Below are 23,970 nucleotides of genomic sequence, written 5' to 3'. Positions count from 1 at the left end.
TGTAGGAAGCTGTCTGGGAAGCCATGTCCTGGCTGTGGTCCTTGCTCCCCATGGGGAGAGCTGGGTCACTTGGCCTCTTCCAATTGGCCCCAAGCATGCCAATTCTAGAGCATGGTTACTAAGTGGCTCTGAAGCTTCAGGGTCACCACAGGCTTGTCCTGACTGGACATGGAGTGGTTGCAGCCCTGGCTCAGTGTCTTGATGACTAGGGGTGGGTACTAGGCTCCTGCCCCTGGTGACACAGGCATGGAGTGGGGGAAGGTGGATGGCTGCACCCCTGGTTCTGGAGTCCCCATAGCTGATGGTGGGGTGAGCCTGGCATGCCCGGCTGCGCTGGAGTCCAGGCTGTGGGAGGAGGTGCCTTTATTGCCCAAGCCCAACCCCTCACTTGGCCTTGCCCTGGGCTGCCACAGCCTCCATGGCCTTCCGCACCGTTTCCTCATCACCCAGGAACTGCATAGGCTTGGTGGGCTTCAGCTCCTTGTTCAGCTCATACACAATGGGGATCCCCGTGGGCAGGTTCAGCTCCATGATTGCCTGGTCCGACATCCCTGTGCCGGAAGGAATAGGTGTCCTTAGCCCTTCTGTCCCCAGCCTATTCACACAGCAGACACTATATGACCTTTATGGGCCACAGAGCCAGTTCCCCTGGCACCAACCTTTCCAGCCCTGAGAGCGAGGCCACAGAAATGTTGCCGAAGGTCAAGGCGTAACTGAGTTAGACCAAGCAGCCTACAGAAATAGCCCAGTGGTGAAACAAATGGGGACTTCAGCCCCACCCAAGTGGCTGTGACCTGTGATGGTGCTGTCCATAGTCCCCTCAGCCCAGTGTGACTCCAGCCAGACTGAAGTTGAGGGTCAGGAAGGACACTAGCCCTTTGGTTTCTTTCTTTCTTTTTGAGATGGAGTTTTGCTCCTTTTGCCCAGGCTGGAGCGCAATGGCGCGATCTCGGCTCACTGCAACCTCCACCTCCTGGATTGAAGCAATTCTCCTGCTTCAGCCTCCCAAGTAGCTGGGATTACAGGTGAGCGCCACCACACAGGGCTAATTTTGTATTTTTAGTAGAGACAGGTTTCACCATGTTGGTCAGGCTGGTTTCAAACTCCTGACCTCAGGTGATCCACCTGCCTCAGCCTCCCAAGGTGCTGGGATTACAGGAGTGAGCCACCGTGTCCGGCGCCCTTTGGTTTGCAAAGTGCTCTAAATTCTAGACATCCTGAACAGGAGCAAGTGCGGAATGGAGCTGGAGGAGGGACAGGGAGGCCAAGCCTGGTCGAAACCTGACCCTGCCTGCCTCCTGCAGCCCCCGAGCTGGGAATAGCAGCTCGACCTTTGATATTCGCGCCACTCCACCCCCCGCTCCGTGCAGAAAGGTTTAAGAGAATGTTCCCTGGGGATTCAGGGACTCCCACTGAAATCCCCTCATATTCACCACCAAAAGTGCATCCCCTTTCCCCAAACCAGGCTGTGGGAGGGTCATGGGGCTGGCATGAAGCCTCCAGAAGGGAGAGGAGGCAGGTGGTCCTTCCCTTTGCCTGGCCCGGGTGCCAGGTATCCGTGTTTGGAGTTGGCAGGCTTGGGGCGGGCTGGGTCTCTGGGGCCTGCCGGTCTGGGTGCTCTGGCCAGCTGCCCATCGGCCCCAGGAGCAGAAGGTTTGGGGCACACCCTTCTAGCCTTTCCAGGACTCTACAAGCTTTAAGGTCATTCAGATGCTAATTTAGACTGCCCTGGTGTCAGAATACTAAGGTGGGAGGCGGAGTGGAGGTTCCAGTCACTCTGGGCGAGGTCTCACTGCACCCATGTATCCCGGGCCCGTTTGTCAGCCCTTACTCTTCAGTGGGAGTCCCGCTACAAGCCCGGGTCCGGCCACTCCATAGTCTTGCACCCCTCTTTTGATTGGTCTTTCCTTTGCCCAGAGAGGGGCTCCAGAGGGAGATAGGTGGTGGAGCTCATGCAGGGAATCTGAGGACCTGATGGGGGAGGGTCCTGCGAGGGGTCCAAGCCTACACATCAAGAGGCAGTCAGTACCGGGGGAGCCCTGGGAGCTCCCCACCACCCCGGAAAAGGGAGAGGCCCAGAGATGGAGGTGGTTTGTCCAGGGCCCCCGGTAAGCCGGGATTTGGAGCTAGATGCTCTAAGCCCAGCCCCTCCGTTTCCTAGCTGGGTGTCCCTGGGCAGATGCCCCTTTGGAGCCTGCCCCGCCTCGGGACACAGCGAGCTTCAAGTGCGGTCAGCCCCTGTGGAGTATGTCCTGGTTACACAGAAATGAGGGAAGTTTCACAAAACTAAAAAGTGGCTGCTCAGCCCTCCTTTTTCAGTGAACAATGGGGAGCCCCACGCCTAGAAAGCGGCCTGGTCCATGGGCTAGAGGCTTTGCTGAGATGAGAAGCCAGCTGGGGCTGCTGCCCACCCACCCTGCCCAGGCTTCTGAGGGCGGTCTCACCTTCCAGGTGCTTGACAATGCCCCGCAGGCTGTTCCCGTGAGCTGCGATGAGCACTCGCTTGCCAGCCTTGATCTGGGGAACAATCTCCTCGTTCCAGAAGGGCAGGGCCCGGGCAATGGTGTCCTTGAGGCTCTCGCAGGTGGGCAGTTCCCCGGGCTTCAGGCCTGCGTACCGACGCTCCTGGGGGACACAGGCACGCTGCTTTCCCTCCCAAGCTAGTGGGCCCCCACCCAACTACCCATCCCGCAGCTTCCCAGAGGCCTTCCCAGTGGAGGCAGCCCACCTTGCTAATGGAGTTGTAGTAGGGGTGCTTCTCGTTCATGGGGGGCGGCGGGATGTCAAAGGAGCGCCTCCAGATCTTCACCTGCTCCTCCCCGTGCTTGGCGGCCGTTTCCGCCTTGTTGAGGCCTGTGAGGCCCCCGTAATGCCGCTCGTTGAGGCGCCAAGTGCGCACCACAGGCAGCCACATCTGGTCCGTGCCATCCAGGATGGCCCAGAGGGTGCGGATGGCCCGCTTCAGCACCGACGTATAGCAGATGTCAAACTCCATCTTGGCGTCCTTGATGGCCTTGGCTCCCCGCCTGGCCTCCTCGGCCCCCTTTTCACTCAGCTCTGCATCGAACCAGCCACAGAAACGGTTCTCCTGGTTCCATGTGCTCTCGCCGTGCCGGACCATCACAAGGCGGTGGGTGGCCATGGTGGCAGCAGGGACCACAGAGGACTCTGGATGGGGACGGCTGCTTCCCTACACTCCCAGCTTTATAACAGTGTCTTCCCAGCCCCCACTCCAGCCAACTGCCAATCAGCATTCCAGGCGGTGGCAGGTGACCAGTAGCTGAGCTGCTGGGGGCTGGGGGCCAGGGGAGCAGGCCAAGAAGCTGTGCTTAAAATAGCCCTACGCATCCACCAGCTCCTGGCCTGGGCTGAGGTGGCATGTCCATAACCAGCTGGCACCCAGAGCCCAGGCTGAGTGGGGCTGCTGGTCAGGGATGGGCGTGAAGGGCAGAAGTCTGGGCTAGGGGAGACGGGGGCAGCAGGGACAGAGGGGCTCTCCAGGTCAAGGCTCGGTGGCCACATCAGCCATTCTCTGCTCAGGGAGAGGGACAAACAAAATCCCAACCCCTTTCTCCTGTGATTGACAGCCAGGCTGGGAGGGGGCCCTCAGCAGGCAGAGAAGGAGAGTCAGAGGAGCTGGTGTAGGCCACAGCTTTGCGGAGAGGAGTCTGGCCTTGTGGAAGGTACCAGGCAGCAACAGCAGCATGGGCAAGGGCTGGGGCTGAGCTGGGTTTCCAGGACAAAGGGAGAAACGGTCCCTGTCTTTTGTCTGGGGTCCCTTTGTCAAGGTCTCATCCATACCTGCCGCATGCTCCCACCCTATCTGCCCTCACCCAAGCCACGCTCACCCTCCTAGCTGAAACTACCTTGAAAAAGAAATCCAAGGGGGTTTGGGGGTAGGACTGAGGACTGTCAGAAGTCTTGATTGTTAGGTAAATGCTCAGCTTAGGAACCCACAGCATAGGCTGAAGAGTGGCATGGATTTGAGTCCAGGACCAAGACTTCTGCATTCAGGTTTGGGGGATGAGGGCCACCAGGGCAGGGAAGAGACTATGAGTAATAAAGTCACAGTTGGGGCCCTAATGAAGGGGCCTTGGCTGGACCCTTGGGCATGGGCCCCATCCAGGGCCTCCCACATCCTCCCACCCCAGTGACCACACTGTCACCTGCCACACTTCTGATAACAGGAGAGTATGGGTGGGAGGCCAGCAGAGGGACCACCACTCTGAGACTTGGATCTGAGTGTGCAAAAAACCCTCGACAGGCCTTCATCCATCCCTGCTGGCCTACCTGAGGAGGGGCTCCTGGCTTGGGGCCTGTGAAGCTAAGGCTCTGTACCCAAAGGTTGGCACCCAAGTCCCAGTGGGCAGAGTCCTGTCGGCTGCCAGGAGCCCCAAGGCTGGCAGGTAGAACCCATCCCTCCTAGCAGTGCCATGCACAGGTCTCACTGTTCCACACTGGTCCTGACTGAAGCCACATCTCCTCATCTTCTTTTGTCCCTTTGACCAGAAGAGTCGACTCACTAGCCCAACTAAACATGGCTGAGGACCAGGCTCTGGCAGTCCCACAGGGGCCAGACATGAAGCCCATATTTCAGTGGAGGAGGGATCGTACCAGCAGCTAAACATGCCTACCATAGATACCACCAGACGCTAGGAAGGAAAGACCATAATGTACTAGGAGAGATGGGAAAGGAGAGGCCACGGACACCCCTGAGGTGACATGTGAGTGGAAAGAGCAGAGTGCAAAGGCCTCAGCTATGATGAGTCTTACAGGGAGAGCAATCCAGGTAGAGGGGTTGGCAAAGACCCAAGCCCTACAGAAAGCAAACAAGCTGGGGCAGCGATCATCAGGGGCACATGACAGAGAGGTGGGCTTTGTGTCCCAACACAGTGGGAATCACTGGAGACGCTGAAGCATGGTCACATATTTTCAAGCCACTTGCAGCTGTGTAGGAGCGGGAGTAGAAGCTGAGCACTCTGCAGATCCTGACAGCTTTGATAAGAACAAGGCCGCTTAGCCAGGACTGGGTGCAGAAGCAGTGGCAAGGATCCCCCAGACCTGGGAGACCTCACTGCCAACCAAGCAGGAGGTGTCAAAAAGGAAAGGGGAGCTCAGAGAAGAGCTGGGCTCCGGGGAAGCAAGCCCCTGCTTCTGACCCTTGGCCCTGGCTTGACGCTCCTTTGATTCATTCGACAAGTAGTTGCTGGCCTCTGCAGTGTGCCAGAGCTTTCTTGGAGGGGTACAGGGGTAGGAAAACCAAAAGCTGCCCTCGGGGCCTCCATCCAGGAAGGCGTGGCATGGCGGGCGGTGAGGAAGGCTGCTGAGTCAACAAGGTGGTCCCAGGAAGGTGGAGGGAGCATCTTCCCATGTCTCTCCCACTGACAGCCACCAATCCTGGACAGATGCAGGAGGAGCTCTGAGGGAGTAGTAGGCAGATGAGAAAAGGAGACCAAAATTCCGCAGATAAGTGGTGAGGTAACCAGTATTGCCTAGCCTGGACACACAGGCGGCTTGAAACCTGAAGTGCACCAACAGAAAGAGCTCCAGGAAGAATCAGAGGAGTGGGATGTGAAGCCCCTTGAGGTCAGCAAGTTGGGGGAATCCCTCCAATTTTTCCTTTCTTCTCTACCCCAGCTCCTGGACAGTAACATGGAGGTGGCAGTGGTGGCACAGTGACGGTAGTGTGAGCTGGGTAAGCACCTGAAACCTGAGAAGGTAATGCTACCCTCTGACTAGAGGAGCCATGGCCCGAAGAGCATGGGGCAACCGCCTTCTGCAGCTCCTTTCTGTCCGCCTGCGCTGGGCCCTGGAGCAGTTTCAGGGAGTATGCAGAAGGGTAGGGAAAGAGCCCCAGATTTCTGGCTGGAGGTCTTGGAAGGGATGTCGCAGGGAGCTGTTGTGTTTCAGGGAGAGTACAGAGAAGGGAGAGATGAAGTGAGCGATCCAGTAAAGTGATATGTGAACTCATCGGCTTGCTGGCAGGCTGCGCACAGGGCTGACCCTAGATGCGCATCGCAGGTCCCAGACTGACCGGTGTAGACACAGGACTAATATGACTAGTAGTGCAAACACTTTAAACAGTCAACATTCTGCTTAGGATTTAAACAAGGTCCAGAGTCTCAATATTAAAAATATCCAGGATATAACCCAAAATAACCCAGAGCATGAAAACCCGGAAAATCTCAACATGGGAGAGAAGAAGACAATCAATACATGCCCATCCTGAGAGGATTCAACTATTGGAATGATCAGAAGCAGACTTTACAGCAGCTATTTATAACCAGCCTTCAGAAAGTATTGGTGAATATTCCTAAACAGAATGGAAATGACAAAGGATGGAGCCCGTAAATTTGATGACAGTTTGGAAAAAGATACAAACTTACAAACCAAGAAGCCCAGTGAACCACACAACTGGATAAATTAACAACAAAAGTCCAAGCTTAGACACATAATAAAGAAGCTTCTGAAAACTAAAGACCAAGAAAAATAAGATCAGCCAGAGAAAAATGATACATTTCATACAGGTGAACAATTCTTTGAAAGACTACAGATCTTCACCAGAAACAATAGAGGCCAGAAAGAAGTGGAATATTTTTAGTTTTGAAAATTGTCACCCAAGAATTCTATATCCAGTAAAAATACTACTTTACTGGAATAAAGAATGAAGTAAAATAAAGACATTCTCAAATGAAGGCAAGCTGAGGAAATTCATAACCAAAGAATCTGCTTTAAAAAAATGTTAAACCAAGTTCCTCAGACAGAAGAGAAATGATACTGGGAGAAATTCAAAACTTTGGGAATGCAAGAAGAACATCATAAATGGCAAAAATCCACATAAATATGAAACTATTCTTCACTTCTTTAAGAGTTATGTGATGGCTGAATTAAAAGTCACGACACTGTCTGGAGGCTTCAGTGTATATAGATGTAAGACAACTAAAACATGACGGGAGAAGGGTGGAGGGACCTAGATGGTAGTAAGGTTTCTACATGCCACTTGAAATGGTAAAACATTAATTCTAAATTGACTGTAAAAGTATGTGTATTTGGCTGGGCAGGGTGGCTCACACCTGTAATCCCAGCACTTCGGGAGGCCAAGGCAGGTGGATCACCTGAAGTCAGGAGTTCGAGACCAGCCTGACCAACGTGACAAAACCCTGTCTCTATTCAAAATACAAAATTAGCCAGGTGTGGTGGTGCACACCTGTAATCCCAGCTACTCGGGAGGCTGAGGCAGGAGAATCGCTTGAAATCGGGAGGCGGACGTTGCAGTGAGCCGAGATTGTGCGGTTGCACTCCAACCTGGGCAACAAGAGTGAAACTCCATCTCCAAAAAAAAAAAAAAAAAGAACAAAAAGTATGTGTATTAGAACCCGTAGAACAACCACTGTGTGGGGTGTGTGTAGGGAGAAGGAGAGATAGGAGGGAAGGAAAAAAGGAAAGAAGAAACAGCAATGGAAAACAGGGAACAAACAGAAAACGACATAATGGTAGATCTAAAGTCAAACATTTCAATAGTTGCATTAAACATAAATGGCCTCATCACACCAATTAGACATATTATCAGTTTGGATTATAAAAACCTAATTATATGCTGTCTTTAAGTAACTCACATTAAAATTTAATAGGATACAAGTAGGTCTAAGGTAACAACTCATTCTGTGAGGACAGTATTACCCTGATACCAAACCCAGACAAACAACCTAAGAAAACTACAGACCAGCCTCTTATGAGTACATATGCAAAAACTGATAGTCCAGGAAAAAATCCTTCACACTATGGTTAACTGATTTTTGACAAGGGTGCCAAAATAATTCAATGAGCAAAGAATAGTATCTTTAACAAATGGTGCTGGGACAACTGGATTTCCATGTGCAAAACAATGAACCCCCACTTTACACTTATGTAAAAATTTACTCAAAATGATCAATAACCTAAACATAAGATTAAAAACTATAAAACTCTTAGGAGAAAACTTAGGAGTAAGCCTTCATGACCATGGTAATGGTTTCTTAAATGACACAAAAACAAAGCAACCAAAAGGGAAAAAACCCTGGATTTCATCAAAATTAAAAAAAAAAAACTTTCAAGTTTAAAAATACACCATTAAGAAAGTAAAGAGACAAAACATAGAATAGGGAAAAAATACCTGCAAAGCATTTATCTGGTAAGAGTCTAGTATGCAGAATGCATAAAGAACTTTTATAACTCAACAATAAAAAGACAAACCAATTGAAAAGTAGGCAAAGGATGTGAATAGACAATTCTCCTAAGAAGTTGGCCAATAAGCACATGAAAAGATGTTCAATATTACTACTAGTCAATAGGAAAATAAAAATCAAAACCATAATGATACACTACTTTACATCTAGTAGGATGGCTATAATTAAAAAGACAGACAATAACAAGTATTGGTGAGGCCGAGAAATAGGAACCTTCACACATTGCTGGTGGGAAGTATAAAATGGTGGAGCTACTTTGCAAAAGTCTGGCAGTACCTCAAAAAGCTAAAACATAGAGTTACCATAAGACCTAACAATTCCACTCCTCCAAGAATTTAAAACATGTCTACACAAAAATGTGTACACAAATGTTCACAGCAGCATTATTCAGAGTAGCCAAAAAGTGCAAACAACCTGAATGTCCACCAACTGATGGGTAAATAAAATGTGGTTATCCATATAATGGAATATTTTTCAGGCATAGAAAGAAATGAAGTACTGATGCATTCTACAACATCATGAACCATTGAAATTGTTACGCCAAGTGAAAGAAGCTGGACACGAAAGGCCACACATTGTATAATACTCTACACACATGTCCAGAATAGGCAAATCTATAGAGACAGAAAGTAGGGTTAGAGTTAGGGTTAAGGGTTGGGGTAAGGGGTTAGAGGCTAGTGGTTAAGGGCTAGGGTTAAGGGGTTAGGGTTAGGGTTAGTGGTTACCTAGGGCTGAGTGTGGGGGGATAGTATAGGGAGATTGGTGGATAAAAGCTAAAGTACAAGTACAAGGTTTCTTTTGGGGGTTAATGAAAATTTTAGAATTGATTGTGGTGATGGTTGCACAACTGTAAATGTATGAAAAAATCATTGGATTTGTACACTTTAAATAGGTAAATTGTATAGTGTGAATTATATCACAATAAAGCTGTTAAACAGTAAAAGGTAATATGTAGGTTAGAAGGAAAATGAAATACCATTCAAACACTGATCAAAACAGCTGGAATGGCTAAATTAATATCAGACAAAGTCAACTTTACAGCAAGAAAATGATCAGGAAAAAAGACATCATATAACAATGATACTAGGACACTGCAATCCTACAACAGAACTTCAAAATATATGCAGTGTAGCCTGATATAACAGAAAGGAGAGATGGTTAATCCCCAATTACAGTTTGAGACTTCAAGACTTCTCTCTAGTAACCAACAGAACAAGTAGACAGAAAATAAATAAGGATAAAGAAGAAATGAACAATGTCAACTAATTCACACTTACAACTCTCCACCCAACAACAGAATATCCAGTGTTCTCAAGGACACATTGAACATTCACCAAGATAGACACTACTGCGGATCTAAATCAGACCTTGACAAAGGTAAAAGAATTAAAATCATACAAAATATGTTCTCTCACAGTAAGGAAATTAAACTAGAAATTAGTATGAGACGGGCCGGGCACGGTGGCTCCCGCCTGTAATCTCAGCGCTTTGGGAGGCTGAGGCTGGTGGATCACTTGAGGTCAGGAGTTTGAGACCAGCATGGCCAACAAGGTGAAACCCTGTCTCTAGTAAAATACAAAAATTAGCCAGGTGTGGTGATGTGTGCCTATAATCCCAGCTACCCAGGAGGCTGAGGTGGGAGGATTGCTTGAACCCAGGAGGCAGAGGTTGCAGTGAGCTGAGATCATGCCACTGCACTCCAGCCTGGGTGTCAGTGTGAGGCTCCCATTAAACAAACAAACAAACAAAAAAGTGGTTCACTATTTCAAAACCAACCAATGTTAACAGGCTAAAGAAGAAAATTCACACAATCAGAAAAGCACCTAGCCAAATCCAACACCTATTTATTGTATTTATTTATTTACTGAGACAGGGTCTCGCTCTGTTGCCCAGATTGGAGTGCAGTGGTGCAATCACATAGCTCACTGTAGCCTCAACCTCCCAGGCTCAAGTGATCCTCCCACCTCATACCCCCAAGTAACAGGGACTACAGGCATTTGCCACCACCCCTGGATAATTTTCTTATTTTTTATAGAGACAAGGTCTCACTATATCATCCAAGCTGGTCTCTTAACTCCTGGGCTCAAGCAATCCACCTGCCTTGGCCTCCCAGAGTGCTGGTATCGGAGGTGTGAGCCACTGCACCCAGCCCACCCATTCATTATAAAAAACTTTCATAAAACTGGGAATAAAAGGGAACTTCTTTGACCTCATAAAGGGCATCTATACAAATCCTACATCTGCCAGGTGTGGTGGCTCACGCCTGTAATCCCAGCACTTTGGGAGCCCGAGGCAGGCGGATCACGAGGTCAAGAGATCAAGACCAGCCTGGCTAACACAGTTAAACCCCATCTCTACTGAAAATACAAAAAAATTAGCCGGGCTTGGTGGTGGGCACCTGTAGTCCCAGCTACCCGGGAGGCTGAGGCAGGAGAATGGCATGAACCCGGGAGGCAGAGCTTGCAGTGAGCCGAGATTGTGCCGCTGCACTCCAGCCTGGGCGACAAAGCAAGACTCTGTCTCAAAAAAAAAAAAAAAAATCCTACATCGAACATAATCCTTAATAGTGAAACACTGAATCCTTTCTACCTAAGATCAGGAACAAAGCAAAGATGTCCACTCTCACTACTCCTTCCAGTGTTGTCCTGGAAGTCCTAACCAGTGCAATAATGTAAGAAAAAGAAATAAAAGGCATTAAGTCTGGCAAAGAATAAATAATATTGTCTGTAAACAATTCCACAGACTCCACCAAAAATCTCTTAAAAGTTAGCGTTGCAAAGTTTTGGGATACATGATCAACATATGAAAATTAATTATATTTCTATGTGCTAGCAATGAAAAATTGGAAATTGAAACATTTTATAATAACTCCAAGGAAATAAAATACTTAGGTATAAATCTAACAAAACATGTCCCAGGCATGTATGTTGAAAAATCGTAAAACACTGATGAAAGAAATAAAAGAAAACCAAAATAAATGGAGAGACATACTGTGATACGAATTTAAAGATTCTATATAGTTAAGATGTTAGTTTCCCCAACCTATAAACTCAGTGCAATTCCAATCAAACGGCTAAAAGATTGTTTTGTGTCTACAGACAAGGTGATTCTAAAATTTATACAGAAAGTCAAAGGATTACATAGCCAAAATAATTTGGAAAAGAACAAAGCTGGAGGATTCATATTATCTGATATTAAGCATTAGTCTAAAATTCAAGTTAACTGAGTTAATATGGTATTTGTAAAGGGACAGATCCAAAAATAAATGGAACAGAGTCCACAAATAGAACCATATAAATATAGCCAATTGACTTTTACAAAAGTTCATAGGAAATTCAGTAAAGGAAGGACAGTATTTTCAAGAAATGGTACTAGAACAATTGGACCTCCATATACAAAAACCTAAGCCTCACACCCCTTAAACAAAAATTAACTAAAGATAAATCATGGATCTAAATGCAAACCAGGCGAGGTGTGGTGGCTCCCACCTGTAATACCAGTACTTTGGGAGGCTGAGGCGGGAGCAATGCTTGAAACCACGAGTTCGAGACCAGCCTGGGAAACAATGCGAGACCCTTGTCTCTACACAAAATTTAAAAAGTTAGCTGGGCTTGGTGGCTTGTGCCTGTAGTCCTAGCTACTTGGGAGGCTGAGGCAGGAGGATTGCTTGAGCACAGGAATTTGAGACTGCAGTGAGCTATAATCATACTACTGCACTCCAGCCTCGGTGACAGAGCAAGACCCTGTTTCTGGGGAAAACAAACAAACTATAAAAGAAAGCAAAGAAAATCTTTGTGATTTTGGGTCAGAGATAGGACTCCAAAAACATAAGAAAAAAACTGGTAAACTGAATAAATTGATAAACTGGACTTCATAAAAATTAAATACATTTACTCTGAAAAACACAGTGCTAAAAGAAGGAAGATAGTCTCCACACTGGGAAAAAATATTTACCAATCACCATAGTGGCACATAAAGAACTCTCAAGATTCAGCAGTAACAGAGGGGCATGGTGGGTCATGCCTGTAATCCCAGCACTTTGGGTTTTGTCATGTTGGCCAGGCTGGTCTCGAACTCTTGACCTCAGGTGATCCACCCACCTCGGCCTCCCAAAGTGCTGGGATTACAGGTGTGAGCTACCGTGCCCGGTCAACAATTCTGTTTTTGAAAATGAGACTTGAACAGCCACTTCACCAGTGAGGACATAGAAGCCAGTGAACAGACGCTCAACATTATCAGGCATTAGGTAAATGCAAAATAAAACCACAGTGAGCTACTGCTATGTACCTACTACTAGAAAAGCTAAAGTTAACAAATATTGAAACTATCAAGTGCTGGCAGGGATACAGAGCAACTGCCTACTTGGTGTTTAACTTACAGGGGTGCTCACAATGCTGGTGGACTGCAAAATGACAGACACACTCAGGACCACTTTGCTCTTATGAAATAAACGTATACTTACCAAATGACACAATAATCCTATGCCTGTCTACTTACCCAAGAGAAATGAAGACTTCTGTGTTACACAAAAACTTGTACATGCATGTCTGTAGCAGTACGATTCATTATCTCCAAACTCTGGAAACCCAGACGTTTTCTTCTTTTTAGGCAGAGTCTCGCTCTGTTGCCCAGGCTGGAGTGCAGTGGCACAATCTCAGCTCACTGCATCCCAGGTTCAAGCAATTCTTATGCCTCAGCCTCCCGAGTAGCTGGGAATACAGGTGTGAGCCAACATGCCCAGCAAACTTTTGTATATTTTGTAGAGATGGGGTTTCGCCATGGTGGCCAGGCTGGTCTCAAACTCCTGGCCTCAAGTGATCCACCCACCTCAGCCTCCCAAAGTGCTAGGATTACAGGCATAAGCCATGGCGTCCGGCCACAATCCAGACATTCAGCAGCTGAATGAATAAACTGTAGAACACCCATGGCACGGAATAAAGTACAAACTATCAACACACCCAGCAACCTGCAGGAACGTCAAAGGCATTAGGCTGCGGGGAGAGGCTAGTCCAAAGGTTAAATATAGTTTGGTTCCGTTTACATGACGTTCTAGAGAAAGCAAAACTATAGGGATGGAGCACCGCTAAGTGGGTGGGGGTGGAGAAGCACGTGACCACAATAGGGAAAGTGTTCTGGGGATGGACCTGGTGTGCCCCACATGTGCAAATGCTGCACCCCGAAAGAGTCAACTTTACTGCATGTTCATTTTCAAAATATTTTTTAATGTGATAAGTGGTCTGGGAAGTCCTCGCCTGACAAAATGACTTGATTCAAGGCCTAAAGGGGAGGGCACACTCCAGATGGATCAAAGCCTGAGGCCAGAGTATGCCTGGGGATATGAGGGATGTGGAGGGCACCCGTGTCCTCCAGCCCACCGCAGTGCTTCTGACTCAGTGAGAAGGGGAGGGAATTGGCCACAAGGGGGCCTGGGTGCATCAAATAGGAAGCCGGTGAGTCAAACAGCTTGGGGCCAGTGGGGCTGGAGAGATGCCAGAACCAGGGACCATGTGTGGACTTAGGGTTTGGAACCATTAAAGGGCTCTGCGACTAGAATGGCAGGATATGACCTATTTTTGAGACACTGTGCTGAGAACAGGCCTTAAAGGCAGAAGCACAGAGCCTGGCTGGGGGCACTGCAGTACTGAAGACCCATAGTTGAAAATTACCTTCCTCCTAACTCCTACACAGGCCCTCTCCCTCTCCAGATGCCTACAGCACACCAGACAGTAGGCTCCTTGCTGGCAAGAACCACAGCCTCCAGCTCATGGCTCTCAAACGCAGCGCAGCTACGCGTGGTTCTCTTCTAGGCATTCTGGGCAGGCTCCCTGCAGGAGCCACAGTAACTGCAGTGCAACTGATGGGACACTGCACATCAGGGACCACTTGCCATTCATGACTGCAGGCCCCGCCACGGCTCCACGAAGTGCGCCCTGCTCACATCCCGTCCAGGGCAGGAACGTGAGCCATGGCGAGGCTAAGAGCAGACCCAGGGTCACACAGTGATGAGGCTGGCACCAAAGGCTCCCACCTCACCACACCCCGCAGCATGCCAGCAGCAGCTCAACTGATCCTTCAGGCACAACTGACCTCCAGCAGAGTTAGGCCCTGGCGGGGAGGGGTGAAGGTGGGGGTTGGAGGGCAGCATATCTGCCTGGAGACATTCAGTGGCCAAGTTGGGGGCAACGGATTTCCTGAGTGGATGTGGGGGCCACAGGCAGGCTCAGGCGTTTCTCTGCTCTGGAGGAAGGTACTCGAGGCCCAGGTGTCTGAAGATGTCTTCCTCTGAAGTCACATGGAAAAATGTCTTCTGCAACAGAAGCAGGACTTCCATGACCTAGGAGTCATGCCACTGCTGCTTCCCTGGAGGACGACTGAGGGTGGAGGCAGAGCCCAGCACCGACGTGGGGTGTGCTCTTGAGGGCCAGGAACTGGGTGTGGAGACCCAGATTAGGGTCCTATGGGTTTCAGGCTGGAGGGGTCCAGGGCCATTTCATATTGTGGGACAGAGAGTGGACTACAGGTGCTATTTGCTGTCCCCAGTCCCCAACAGTGTACCTGCTCTGGGTCAAACAGCCCATGGCTGTTCAGCCACAGGCCCTTCTCCTTCCGGCTGAAGCGGCGCAGCTCCCGCTGGAAAAGCTGCAGGGAAGGGACTGTCCTCAGCAGGGCTGGCCCAGCCCCACCCCCAGGCGGCCCAGCGACACACTGCCTACCTTGGAGCCAGTCCAGCCGAGCAGGGCGAAAGGGAACTGGCTGATGGGTGCGACAACCAAGTCCACCCTCACAGCCTTCCAGGATGGGCAGGGCCTTGTGGATCCCCCCACAGCAGCCCCTGGAGGTTGTGGTAGGCGGAAAATGCAGAAACTCCTCTCAAAAGCGTCCATGTGGCTCTGCTGGGCCAGGCGGGTAGGGGACTCCCAGCGGCTGTGCCGGTGCTGGTGGTACAGGATGAGACCCTGTGGGGAGAGGTGGGCGTGGCTGAGACCACCCCGTGGTGCAGAGAGAACAGGAAGCAGTAGCATCGGCCAGTGGTGGCTCCTGGGGAGCAGGGAGACCCTCACCTGGTCCTGCAGGTGGCACATCACTCTGGGCAGCAGCCCCGCCTCCTGGCCCTCCTTGGGGTGGGTGATGAGGAAGTCCACGTCATGGCCCTGCAACTTCCCCCTGAGGGGGCCAGTCTGACTCTGACTCAGGGACATGGCCTGCTCACTCCAGTCCCAGGCCACATCCCTTCCAATGAGTGGGAAGGCCCACTTCAGGGTCCCCGACTTGGGTCCCTTCACCGGGGAGGGGTCTGAAGCCAAGCCAGAGGGACACGTCGGGCCTCCTTACCTGCGGAAGCCGCCGGTCAGCGTGACGGTGGCCCCAGGCAGGGCCTGTCCCACAGCTTCCTCCACTGCCTGCTGCAGGGCACCTACATCGGACCGCAGGACTGGGGTGCTCAGATCCCGGTGGTGCTGGAGCCCTAGGGGTAGCACTGGCCATCCTGACTCACCCAGCCTGCCCTCAGGCTGAGCTCCCATCCCTCACCAGCATGAGGTGGTCACCCTGGGGCCCCATCGCTGCAGGACCAGGAGAGGCCACCGAGGAAGGTGAGGCTTAGACAGGGAGCAGAATGAGATCCCAATCTAAGCATAACACTATCTTCTCTCCCTCTTTAAATATTAAACTTTTATTTTGAGATAGTTGTAGATTCACTTGCAGTTAAAAGAAATAGCACAGGGAGATCCCATGTGCCTTTTACCCAGCTCCCCCAAAAGGTTAACACCTTACAAAACTATAATTTTGCAACCAAATATAAGGATACTGATGTTGATACAGTCATGCCACAGGCTATCTCTTTTGATGCCTGTTTTTTCTTATGCATAAAGTGAGTCCAAGAGGTGGTAAAACGATGGACGATGGCTCTGCAACAACGAACACCTCACTCTGGCCTACTTCTGTTTCGTCACCTATCGGCCTCCCACACGCAGTTAAGGAGAGGTTTATTTATTTGAGATGGAGTCTCGCTCTTGTTGCCCAGGCTGGAGGGCAGCAGCACAATCACAGCTCACTGCAACCTCCGTCTCCCAGGTTCAAGTGATTCTCCTGCCTCAGCCTCCCGAGTAGCTGGGATTATGGGTGTCTGCCACCACACCCAGCTAATTTTTGTATTTTTAGAAGAGACAGGGTTTCACCATGTTGGCCAGGCTGGTCTTGAACTCCTGACCTCAGGTGATCCACATGCCTTGGCCTCCCAAAGTGCTGGGATTACATAAAGATGTGAGCCATCACGCCCAGCCAAGGAGAGGTTTAAATGTGAGGAACAGCAGCACCTGGCACAGTGAGCTCTCAGTAAACGCTGCTAGCCATTCCTGACTACTCTTGTCGTGGGGAGAGGCAATCAAGAGGAACCAGCCCTGTGGGTCTCACTTCCTGTCAGCTGAACTGGGCAGTGGCCCAGGGGAAGATGTGCAAAGAGGCAGTGGAGCTGGCAGTGCCTGCTGGGCTGTGGGGGTTGCTTCAGCAGAGCCCTCAACCCAAGGGAGGTCCCAGATGGTGTGGCCAGAGTAGCCAGGCAGGGTAGCCAGGCAGAGTAGCCATGCGGAGGGAATGGAGTATCTGCTCAACACCTGCCACTTGCTGGCTCTCACAGAGGAGCTTATGAATTCATTCCTTCCCACTTTTTTAGTATTTTTTTAGACAGGGTCTTGCTCTATCACTCAGACTGGAGTGCAGTGGCTCAATCTCAGCTCTTTGCATCCTCCACTGTGGCCTCAAGGCTTGACCTCCCAGGCTCAAGTGATCCTTGAACCTCGGCCTCATGAGTAGCTGGTACTACAGGCATCCACCATCACGCCTGGCTAACTCTTGTATTTCTTGTAGAGACGGGGTTTCACCCTGTTGCCCAGACTGGTCTTGAACTCCTGAGCTCAAGCGATCTACCCACCTTGACTTCCCAAAGTGCTGGGATTACAGGAGTCAGTCACCATGCCCAGCCTTCCTTCTCCATTTCACAGAAAATTTAACAGACTCAGAGAGGTTATGTCTTGGGCAATGGTCACCTACCTGGCAAATGGTAGACAGGACTCAAACCGGGGCCTAACAAACTCGAAAGCTGACGTTCTTTCCCTTCCCCTGTTTGGTGCCACTTCTGCAGGCCTCTGTGTACCAGGGACCACACTGGGCAGTGTGCCCAAGGCCCAGGCTGTCCACGGTCCCTGCTCAAAGTCCAACCAGTAGGCAGTGACACAAGCCCCTGGCATGTCACGGAAGTTGTGGTCAGCATCGTCCACTGAGAAAGGGCTGTGACAGATCCTGACTGCACTGGATGGAGACCCCAGGAAGCCCACCACACAAGGCTGCCGCCAAACCCTCTGCACCAGCCTGCTCCCTTCCCTCTAGGGAGTTAGTGCTGAGGGATCCAGGGTGTAGTTTTGGGAAGCCCAGGACCCAGCCTCTCTGGAGGGCTCACCCGCTTTCTGCTGTTGGGTCAATTTCTGGGGCTGCTCTCGGAGGTCATCCAAGGTTCGCAGTCCTTCCCGGTACCACCGGTCAGCAGTCTTCACACCGACCCCGAAGATCTGGGTGAAGAGCTGTGGGGAAGGAGCACAGCCCGGTTGGGCAGAGCTCTCATGGCTGGACTCAGATGATCACTGGCTCCGGGACGGTGTGGCCCGTGGAGCACCATGCACCACGCAGGTGCCATCACCACTCGCAACCTGCCCTAGACCACAGGGCAAGGATTCAAACTCGGAGCCTGGGTACCCAGCCCACCGTCTTGGGGAGCAAACCCACGCACACCCCTCTCCTCTTCTCTATGAAAGGTCTCTCCCAGGACTTACACAGCTCTAGCCTGTGATTCCAACATAACTAAAACAGTCACCCTAACACATCAGCACGAGGGGCTCCTAAGTCACTGGAAAAACCATGCCTCTCCCACCTAACAGCAGGTGGAATGAATTCCTGTGGTTCTCCTCCTTAGCAAACAGCAAAAAACAATGAGGAGTTAACAATCAAAAGGGTGGATTTAGGAGCAGAGCTGGCAGGGCTGGCTGGGGCACTCACATATCTCCCCATACAGGGTGGGCCCCAGTCCAAACATGTCACCTGCTTCAGGTCAGCCACTGGAGTCCCTCCCTAGGAATTCTGGATCTGAGACTGAGGGCAGGCCCACGCAGTGGCAGAAGCTGTAGCCTGTGGGTGCAGAGCACCTTCTGTAGCCATATTTCCAACCAGAGGAGGAAGCTGGTGCTTGGCAAGAGAGGGTGAAGCAACCGTGCAGAGAGGCAGAGGGGAGGAGGAATGGCCTGGTGATACCCAGGTCACTGAGCCCAGTTCTCCTGCAGACCAGCCACAGCCCTCCCCATCCTGGGCTCTGCTGGCCCTCCTTTCCTTGATTTTGTGAACCAAGGGTGTGGGGTGGGTCACTGTCACTCGTAACCCAAAGTATCCTGACTAAAAATGATGAGATTAACCCAATTATATTAATAAACTTCTCATTACTAACATAATTTTCTGCCAGCCTAGGTGCCATCAGGGCTGGGGCTGAGTTAATGAGTGAAAGCACTTACTAACCTCCATCCACTTTAAGGGGATTTCATCATCTCCAGGCCCCTCACTCCCACACTCACCACAGTGGCCCCACTCATCTGGTCCCGTCCCTGCCAGTGCCCCTTGCCCCTTCCCCTGCATATTTGAGCCCATTTGCCCTGCACACATTGCTCAAGTCTCCCCTCTTCGAAGCCCTCCCTGTCAATCCTGACAGCATTCTGTGTGGCCTCCCAAGGTCCCATACTTCACTGACAGTTATCCATGTGGCCACTGCTGTGATACCTCCAGCCACAAAGGTGGCAGAAGGGTGTCTGCCACCACAAAGGTGGCAGAAGGGTGTCAAAGCAGGCACACCCGAGGCATCCAAAAGAGCTCAGATGGCATTTCCCTATCAGATCAGGAGTGAGCAGAAACAGAGGGAAGGTGGCCATGGAGACAGGCAGGCTGACCACACTGAGAAAATAACATATAAGGTCCTGCAGAGGGTGGGCAAGGGCAAGCCCAGCGCACTCAGTGGCAGCACCCAAGAAAAGGGTACATTTGGTTCAGTGTGCTCTGTTTAAAATGCCACGGCATGTAATCTACTTGAGAATATTCCATCAAAAATAATCAAGGCAGAGCGAAGTGGCTCACGCTTGTAATCCCAGCACTTTGGGGGCCAACGCAGGAAAATCATTTGAGCATAGAGGTTTGAGACCAGCTTGGGCAACATTACCAAGACCCCATCTTTACAAGAAATTTAAAAATTAGCCTGGTGTGGTGATGCATGCCTGTAGTCACAGCTACTCCAGAGACTGAGGTGGGAGGATGGATTGAGCCCAGGAAGTCAAGGCTGCAGTGAGCTGTGATTGCACCACTGTACTCCAGCCTGGGCGACAGAGCGAGACCCTGTCTCAAAAACAAAATAAAACAAAAACCCCCAAAAGCCAGATGGTGCTGAGTGATCTAGAAAATTCTGTACTCAAAACAAGCTTCTTCCTTGCCTGTCTCCACTTGGCTGCCTTGTGCATATCAGGTGTCAGCTTAGCTGCCACTTCCTCAGCGAGACCTTCTCTGACCCCTGGGCTGGGTCAGCTGCCTCTGCTCGCCTCCCCGTACATGGTGTGGACTGTGCTGTCATTCCCAGGGTAGGATATTCCTGGGGCGGGTCCGAACCCTGCCCTGCGCACCTTCATGGTCTGGTACCTCTCTGAGCACCGAACTCTCTCCACCTCCTTACACACTCCAAGCTCCAGCAGCTCCTGGAGAAGGGAACAAAGCAGAACTCTAAGCCTGAGGGTGTGGGGTGAAAAAAGAAGGGCAGGGAGTTAGGGTCAAGGCTGTGGGCCCAAGGACTGAGGCAGTCCCCTCCAACACTCTGCAGAGACAACTTTGTGGGGTCAGGGTCTGGTGGGACTTGGAAATGGAGACTGTGCCCAGGGAGGTGACCAAAGTTGCTGCCACACAGCTGGGAGGCCAGGGCTACAGACTCAAAGATCCTTTGGGCCTGGAGTTACAACAGCTGAGATTCCAGGTAACGTGGATCATCTCTAAGTCAAATAAGTCCCAAGATACATAAACAATTGCTTTTCAGAACACGTGAACTCAATGCTACTTCATTTAAAAGCATCTTCTGTTACTGTGTATTCTCATGATGAAAGTGCACTAAAGGACAACTCAACATATTGGGGCACTGAAAAGAGATGCTCACACTCGGGGTGCTCTCTTCCATTCCACTGTGGAGGGCAGTTTGGGACTAATGACGATGACAACAGCATCACCCCTAGCCCTGCCAGCCCCTTGCAGCACTATTCACTGGGTCCTCTAAGCCACCCAGGGGTAAATGGCTTGAGTGCACAAGAGGAATCTGAGCGCAGAGGGTGGCTTGTTGAGGCCTTGGAGCAGTGTCAGCACCCACGACTGTCTATCCCCACCTGCCCCCACAGCACCCTCTGCTGTCTCACCAGGCCCCAAGGCCTCCCCACCCACCCACTCGCCCTGCTCAGAATGGTAAGCACCTACCTGGACAACCCTAGAGGAGTGTTCTCCAAGGTGGGGCAGCCCCTGCAGTTGGCTCAGGGTTGTGACAGGGCTGGGAAGGGCCTTGAGCACCGAGGCTGCTCTGCAGAAGGTGAGGAGGCGGCCCTCACTGCCTTCAAAGCCCGCTGCCTCGGCCAGTGTCTCCAGAGCCTCCTGCAGGGAGGGGCCCTAGGTAAGGGGCAGGGTGGGCAGCTCCAACCCACCAGCTACCACCCGTCTGTACCATTGTCCCCAACCCCCAAGGCTGGCCAAGACTCATAGAAGTGGCTTACCGAGAGGCTAGTGTTGTGGTGTGTGAGGGGTGTGGGGCGCTGGCAGGCATAGGTAGGCATCCATGCTGGGCTCAGAGGCCCCTTCCTGGGCCCAGTCACCTGGGGATGGGCAATGAACAGGTCACCGTGAGGTTGTAGGGCTGGCAAGAGAGCCAGGCCATACCCAGGCTTTGTTTCTCCTGGAGTGTCCAACTGAGGCCCTCTGGAGCTCATGGGACAGAGGTGAGCAACAAAACACCAGAGGCATGGGACTGAGGGAGACATCACCCTGCAGAACAGGCTGCAGACGGGGCTCCTCATGCCAGGGTAGCAGCAATCCCATCTGCCAGCCCTGTGGGCACTTCTGCTGCTGCTGCTGCACATGACGCATGTGCTCCATCACCCCAATCCTCACAACCAAGCGGGCTGGGGATGCTGAGGCCTCGGGGGCTAGGGGCTCGCCCCACGACCATGGCTTACAGGCTGGGCCAAGATTTGAACGCAGGCAACCTGGCCCCAAGCCCACACCTGTCAGAAGCCAGGAGCCTTATAGCATCCTGAGGACAGGCTCCTGCTGATCCATGGGTCATCCCGCTCGGAGTTGCGGTGAGGAAGAAAGGCCTGAAGAAGGTAAAAATAAGCGGACCCCAGAATTTGCACCAGTGGTGAGAACAGAAGCTGAGATGGCCTGGCTCCCTCAGCCCCTGCTGTGGTTCCTCTACTGGCTTCTAGGGGGCCCCTGGTGATTTGGGTAGAGTCCTCACTGCCCACCTCCTCTGAAGGACATTGAGGCATTGCTGCCATGTCACATGTCCCAGCTGAGCAATGGCCTACACTGGGGCTTTCACTGTAGCCCCAACTCTAGTTTTCCACCCAGCTCACCTCCAGGCGGTGCCGGCACTCCACAGGTACAGGCTGCCCAGCTGCCAGGCTCTCTGTTAACCAGCTTATGTCCAGCAGAGCTGGGGGGGTGCAACCCGGGGGAGCAGCTGCCATCCTGCGCTCCTGCCAGCTGACGGCCTCCTCTGCTGAGGTCTGTTCCATCACAACATGTGTCGCTTCAGAGCTGGCAGAGGGATTTGGGAGAGAAGGAGGAGGGTGAGTGACCTCCCTGGTTGGCTCCAAGCCTTCATTCTTGCCGTCTCTTCTGCAGGGTGAGTGACCATTCATCCTGCAAACATCACCTCCTCCAGAAAGCCTTCCCAGCCCCTCCTCCTGGTAGATGAACACCACCACCACTCAGCCCTCAGAACTGTAGTTCTCTGCCCTGGCTATGTTCACAAGCACAGTCCAGTCTGGTGCCCTCTCCCTCCCTCTCCACCTCAGAGAAAGGAATTCCTTAGTGGTCAGGACCAGGTGGTCTTCATCTAAGAACAGGGGTTTTAGCTGAGATGCAGGAGCCTGTTTGGGTCTGAACCCCAGCTCTGCCTGCCACATACTTATTTAGCTCTTGGGCAAGCCAGGTGTCTATACTTTGATTTCCTCTTCCCTAAAGCAGAGATAACATATCTACCCTGTGGGGTTGTTGTACAAACATAGTGCCTGGTACACTCTAAGCTGCTATCATTATCCTCTCCCGAGTGGGTCTGGCACACTACTGATCCCTGATGTTAAAAACAAAACAAAACAAAACAAAACAAACAAAAAAAACCACACACACACAACTGTAGGGGTATACTAGACCCAGGTTCGTTTGCTCTCTCAACCTCCAAACTAGGGGGCACCCCCAGCTCCCTTACTCTGGGTGTTGTCTCTGTAGCCGCCATTTTTCCTCCTCTTGGTTCCCTTCCTACAGGAGCGTCTCAGTCGTGTTATTTACTCAGGTCTGAGGACAGAGGAGCATGCGGGCTCCAGGCCTCCTGAGAAGTCAGTCTCGCTCACAGGTGGGACACAGCCCAGGCGGAAGGGCTGTTAGCAAATACGACTGCTTATTAATTACCCCGACCTCTGGTTTTGATTCTCGCAGTGATCCTTTAAATCACGCCTGGCCCTAATTAATAGCACCCTTTACAGAAGAGGAGATGGAGGCTCAGGGAAAGGTCACGAAGTGCCACAGCAAACTTAGAATCCAAAACTACAGGTGCCACGGAAGACCGCGCCGCCCCGCACCTGCAGGCGTCGAGGACACGGAAGCCTTTGGAGCGCGCCAGGCGTGTGAGGAAGGCCCGGCGGCTGCGACCCATGCGAGGCTCGACCAGGTAGATGGCGACGCCGGGGAAGCGCGTCGAGGGCGGCGTGGAGGAAGCTGCATCGCCGCTAGGGGACCTGACCCGCGCTCGCCGCCGTTTGGGGAGCATTGGGACCACAGCCTCCAGCAACGCGGAGCGAGACGGACGGAAGCCGCAGTGAGGCTGACGGAAGCGGCGGGCGGGCGGCCGCCGGCTAGAAGAGGACGTGGCCCCGCCCTATGCAAATGAGGCCTCTCCGTGAGACTCGCGACCTGGGCCAGTCGGAGCGCTGGGGAGGGACCGGGCTCCTACAGGACTGGGTGTCTCGGCCGCTCCGGAAGACCCGCCTCCATGCAAATAACAGCAGAGGACACGCCTTTTATTTAAATTAATGTCTCCGAAAGCGCAGTTTGGTCCCACGGGCCTCCTGGAGTAGAGGGTGGGCTGGAGCTGGCCGGGGAGGGTGTTGGAGGGGGTGGAGGAGGCGGGGTCAAAGGGGCGTCATAGGCCCGTACGGGTGGACTGGGACCTAGGCCCGGGCGGAGCGGGGTGGGCTGCGTCCTCAACCTAGGGTTGAGCCGGCGGCTCCGGGTGGACGCGTGCGGGCCTTGCCCGATCCTTCTGCGCTCGGGACTGTCACACGGAAGCCGGCGGGCGCGGGACAGACAACGCGCGTTTCCAATGCGCTGGTGTAGCGGTCGCTTCAAACACGCGAGATTTTTCAGTCGAATGGCTTTAGGACAACTGGCGGGCCATTTGGAAAAATAGAAGTTG

At 51.8% G+C, this 23,970-nt stretch overlaps 2 protein-coding genes across 8 annotated transcripts; both read right to left on the bottom strand.

The window, feature by feature from the left end:
- Positions 1-346: 346 nt before the first annotated feature.
- PGAM2 (phosphoglycerate mutase 2) lies at positions 347-3,180 on the bottom strand. Its single transcript, XM_007981475.3, has 3 exons — positions 2,729-3,180; positions 2,445-2,625; positions 347-551 (listed from the first exon to the last, which is right to left on the bottom strand). Exons 1-3 carry the CDS (start codon positions 3,140-3,142, stop codon positions 385-387), a joined length of 762 nt encoding a protein of 253 aa, XP_007979666.1. The 5' UTR covers positions 3,143-3,180; the 3' UTR covers positions 347-384.
- Positions 3,181-13,426: 10,246 nt separating this feature from the next.
- POLM (DNA polymerase mu) lies at positions 13,427-23,461 on the bottom strand. 7 transcript variants are annotated; one of them, XM_037988219.2, is made up of 11 exons: positions 23,138-23,461; positions 21,911-22,094; positions 21,050-21,148; positions 20,760-20,945; positions 19,928-19,999; positions 17,680-17,800; positions 15,558-15,702; positions 15,287-15,389; positions 14,935-15,181; positions 14,781-14,864; positions 13,427-14,532 (listed from the first exon to the last, which is right to left on the bottom strand). In XM_037988219.2, exons 1-10 carry the CDS (start codon positions 23,323-23,325, stop codon positions 14,791-14,793), a joined length of 1,419 nt encoding a protein of 472 aa, XP_037844147.1. In that variant the 5' UTR covers positions 23,326-23,461; the 3' UTR covers positions 13,427-14,532; positions 14,781-14,790. The 7 variants fall into 7 exon arrangements, with proteins under 7 accessions (XP_037844147.1, XP_007979658.1, XP_007979659.1 ...); XM_007981467.3 differs by having other exon boundaries at positions 14,939-15,181; positions 23,138-23,450; XM_007981468.3 differs by having other exon boundaries at positions 14,939-15,181; positions 15,558-15,690; positions 23,138-23,448.
- Positions 23,462-23,970: the final 509 nt, after the last annotated feature.

Source organism: Chlorocebus sabaeus, chromosome 21, assembly GCF_047675955.1.
Source record: "Chlorocebus sabaeus isolate Y175 chromosome 21, mChlSab1.0.hap1, whole genome shotgun sequence".
Lineage (NCBI taxonomy): Eukaryota > Metazoa > Chordata > Mammalia > Primates > Cercopithecidae > Chlorocebus > Chlorocebus sabaeus.
Note: the sequence above shows the minus strand (reverse complement) of the source record. Positions and strands in the feature narration are given on the sequence as shown.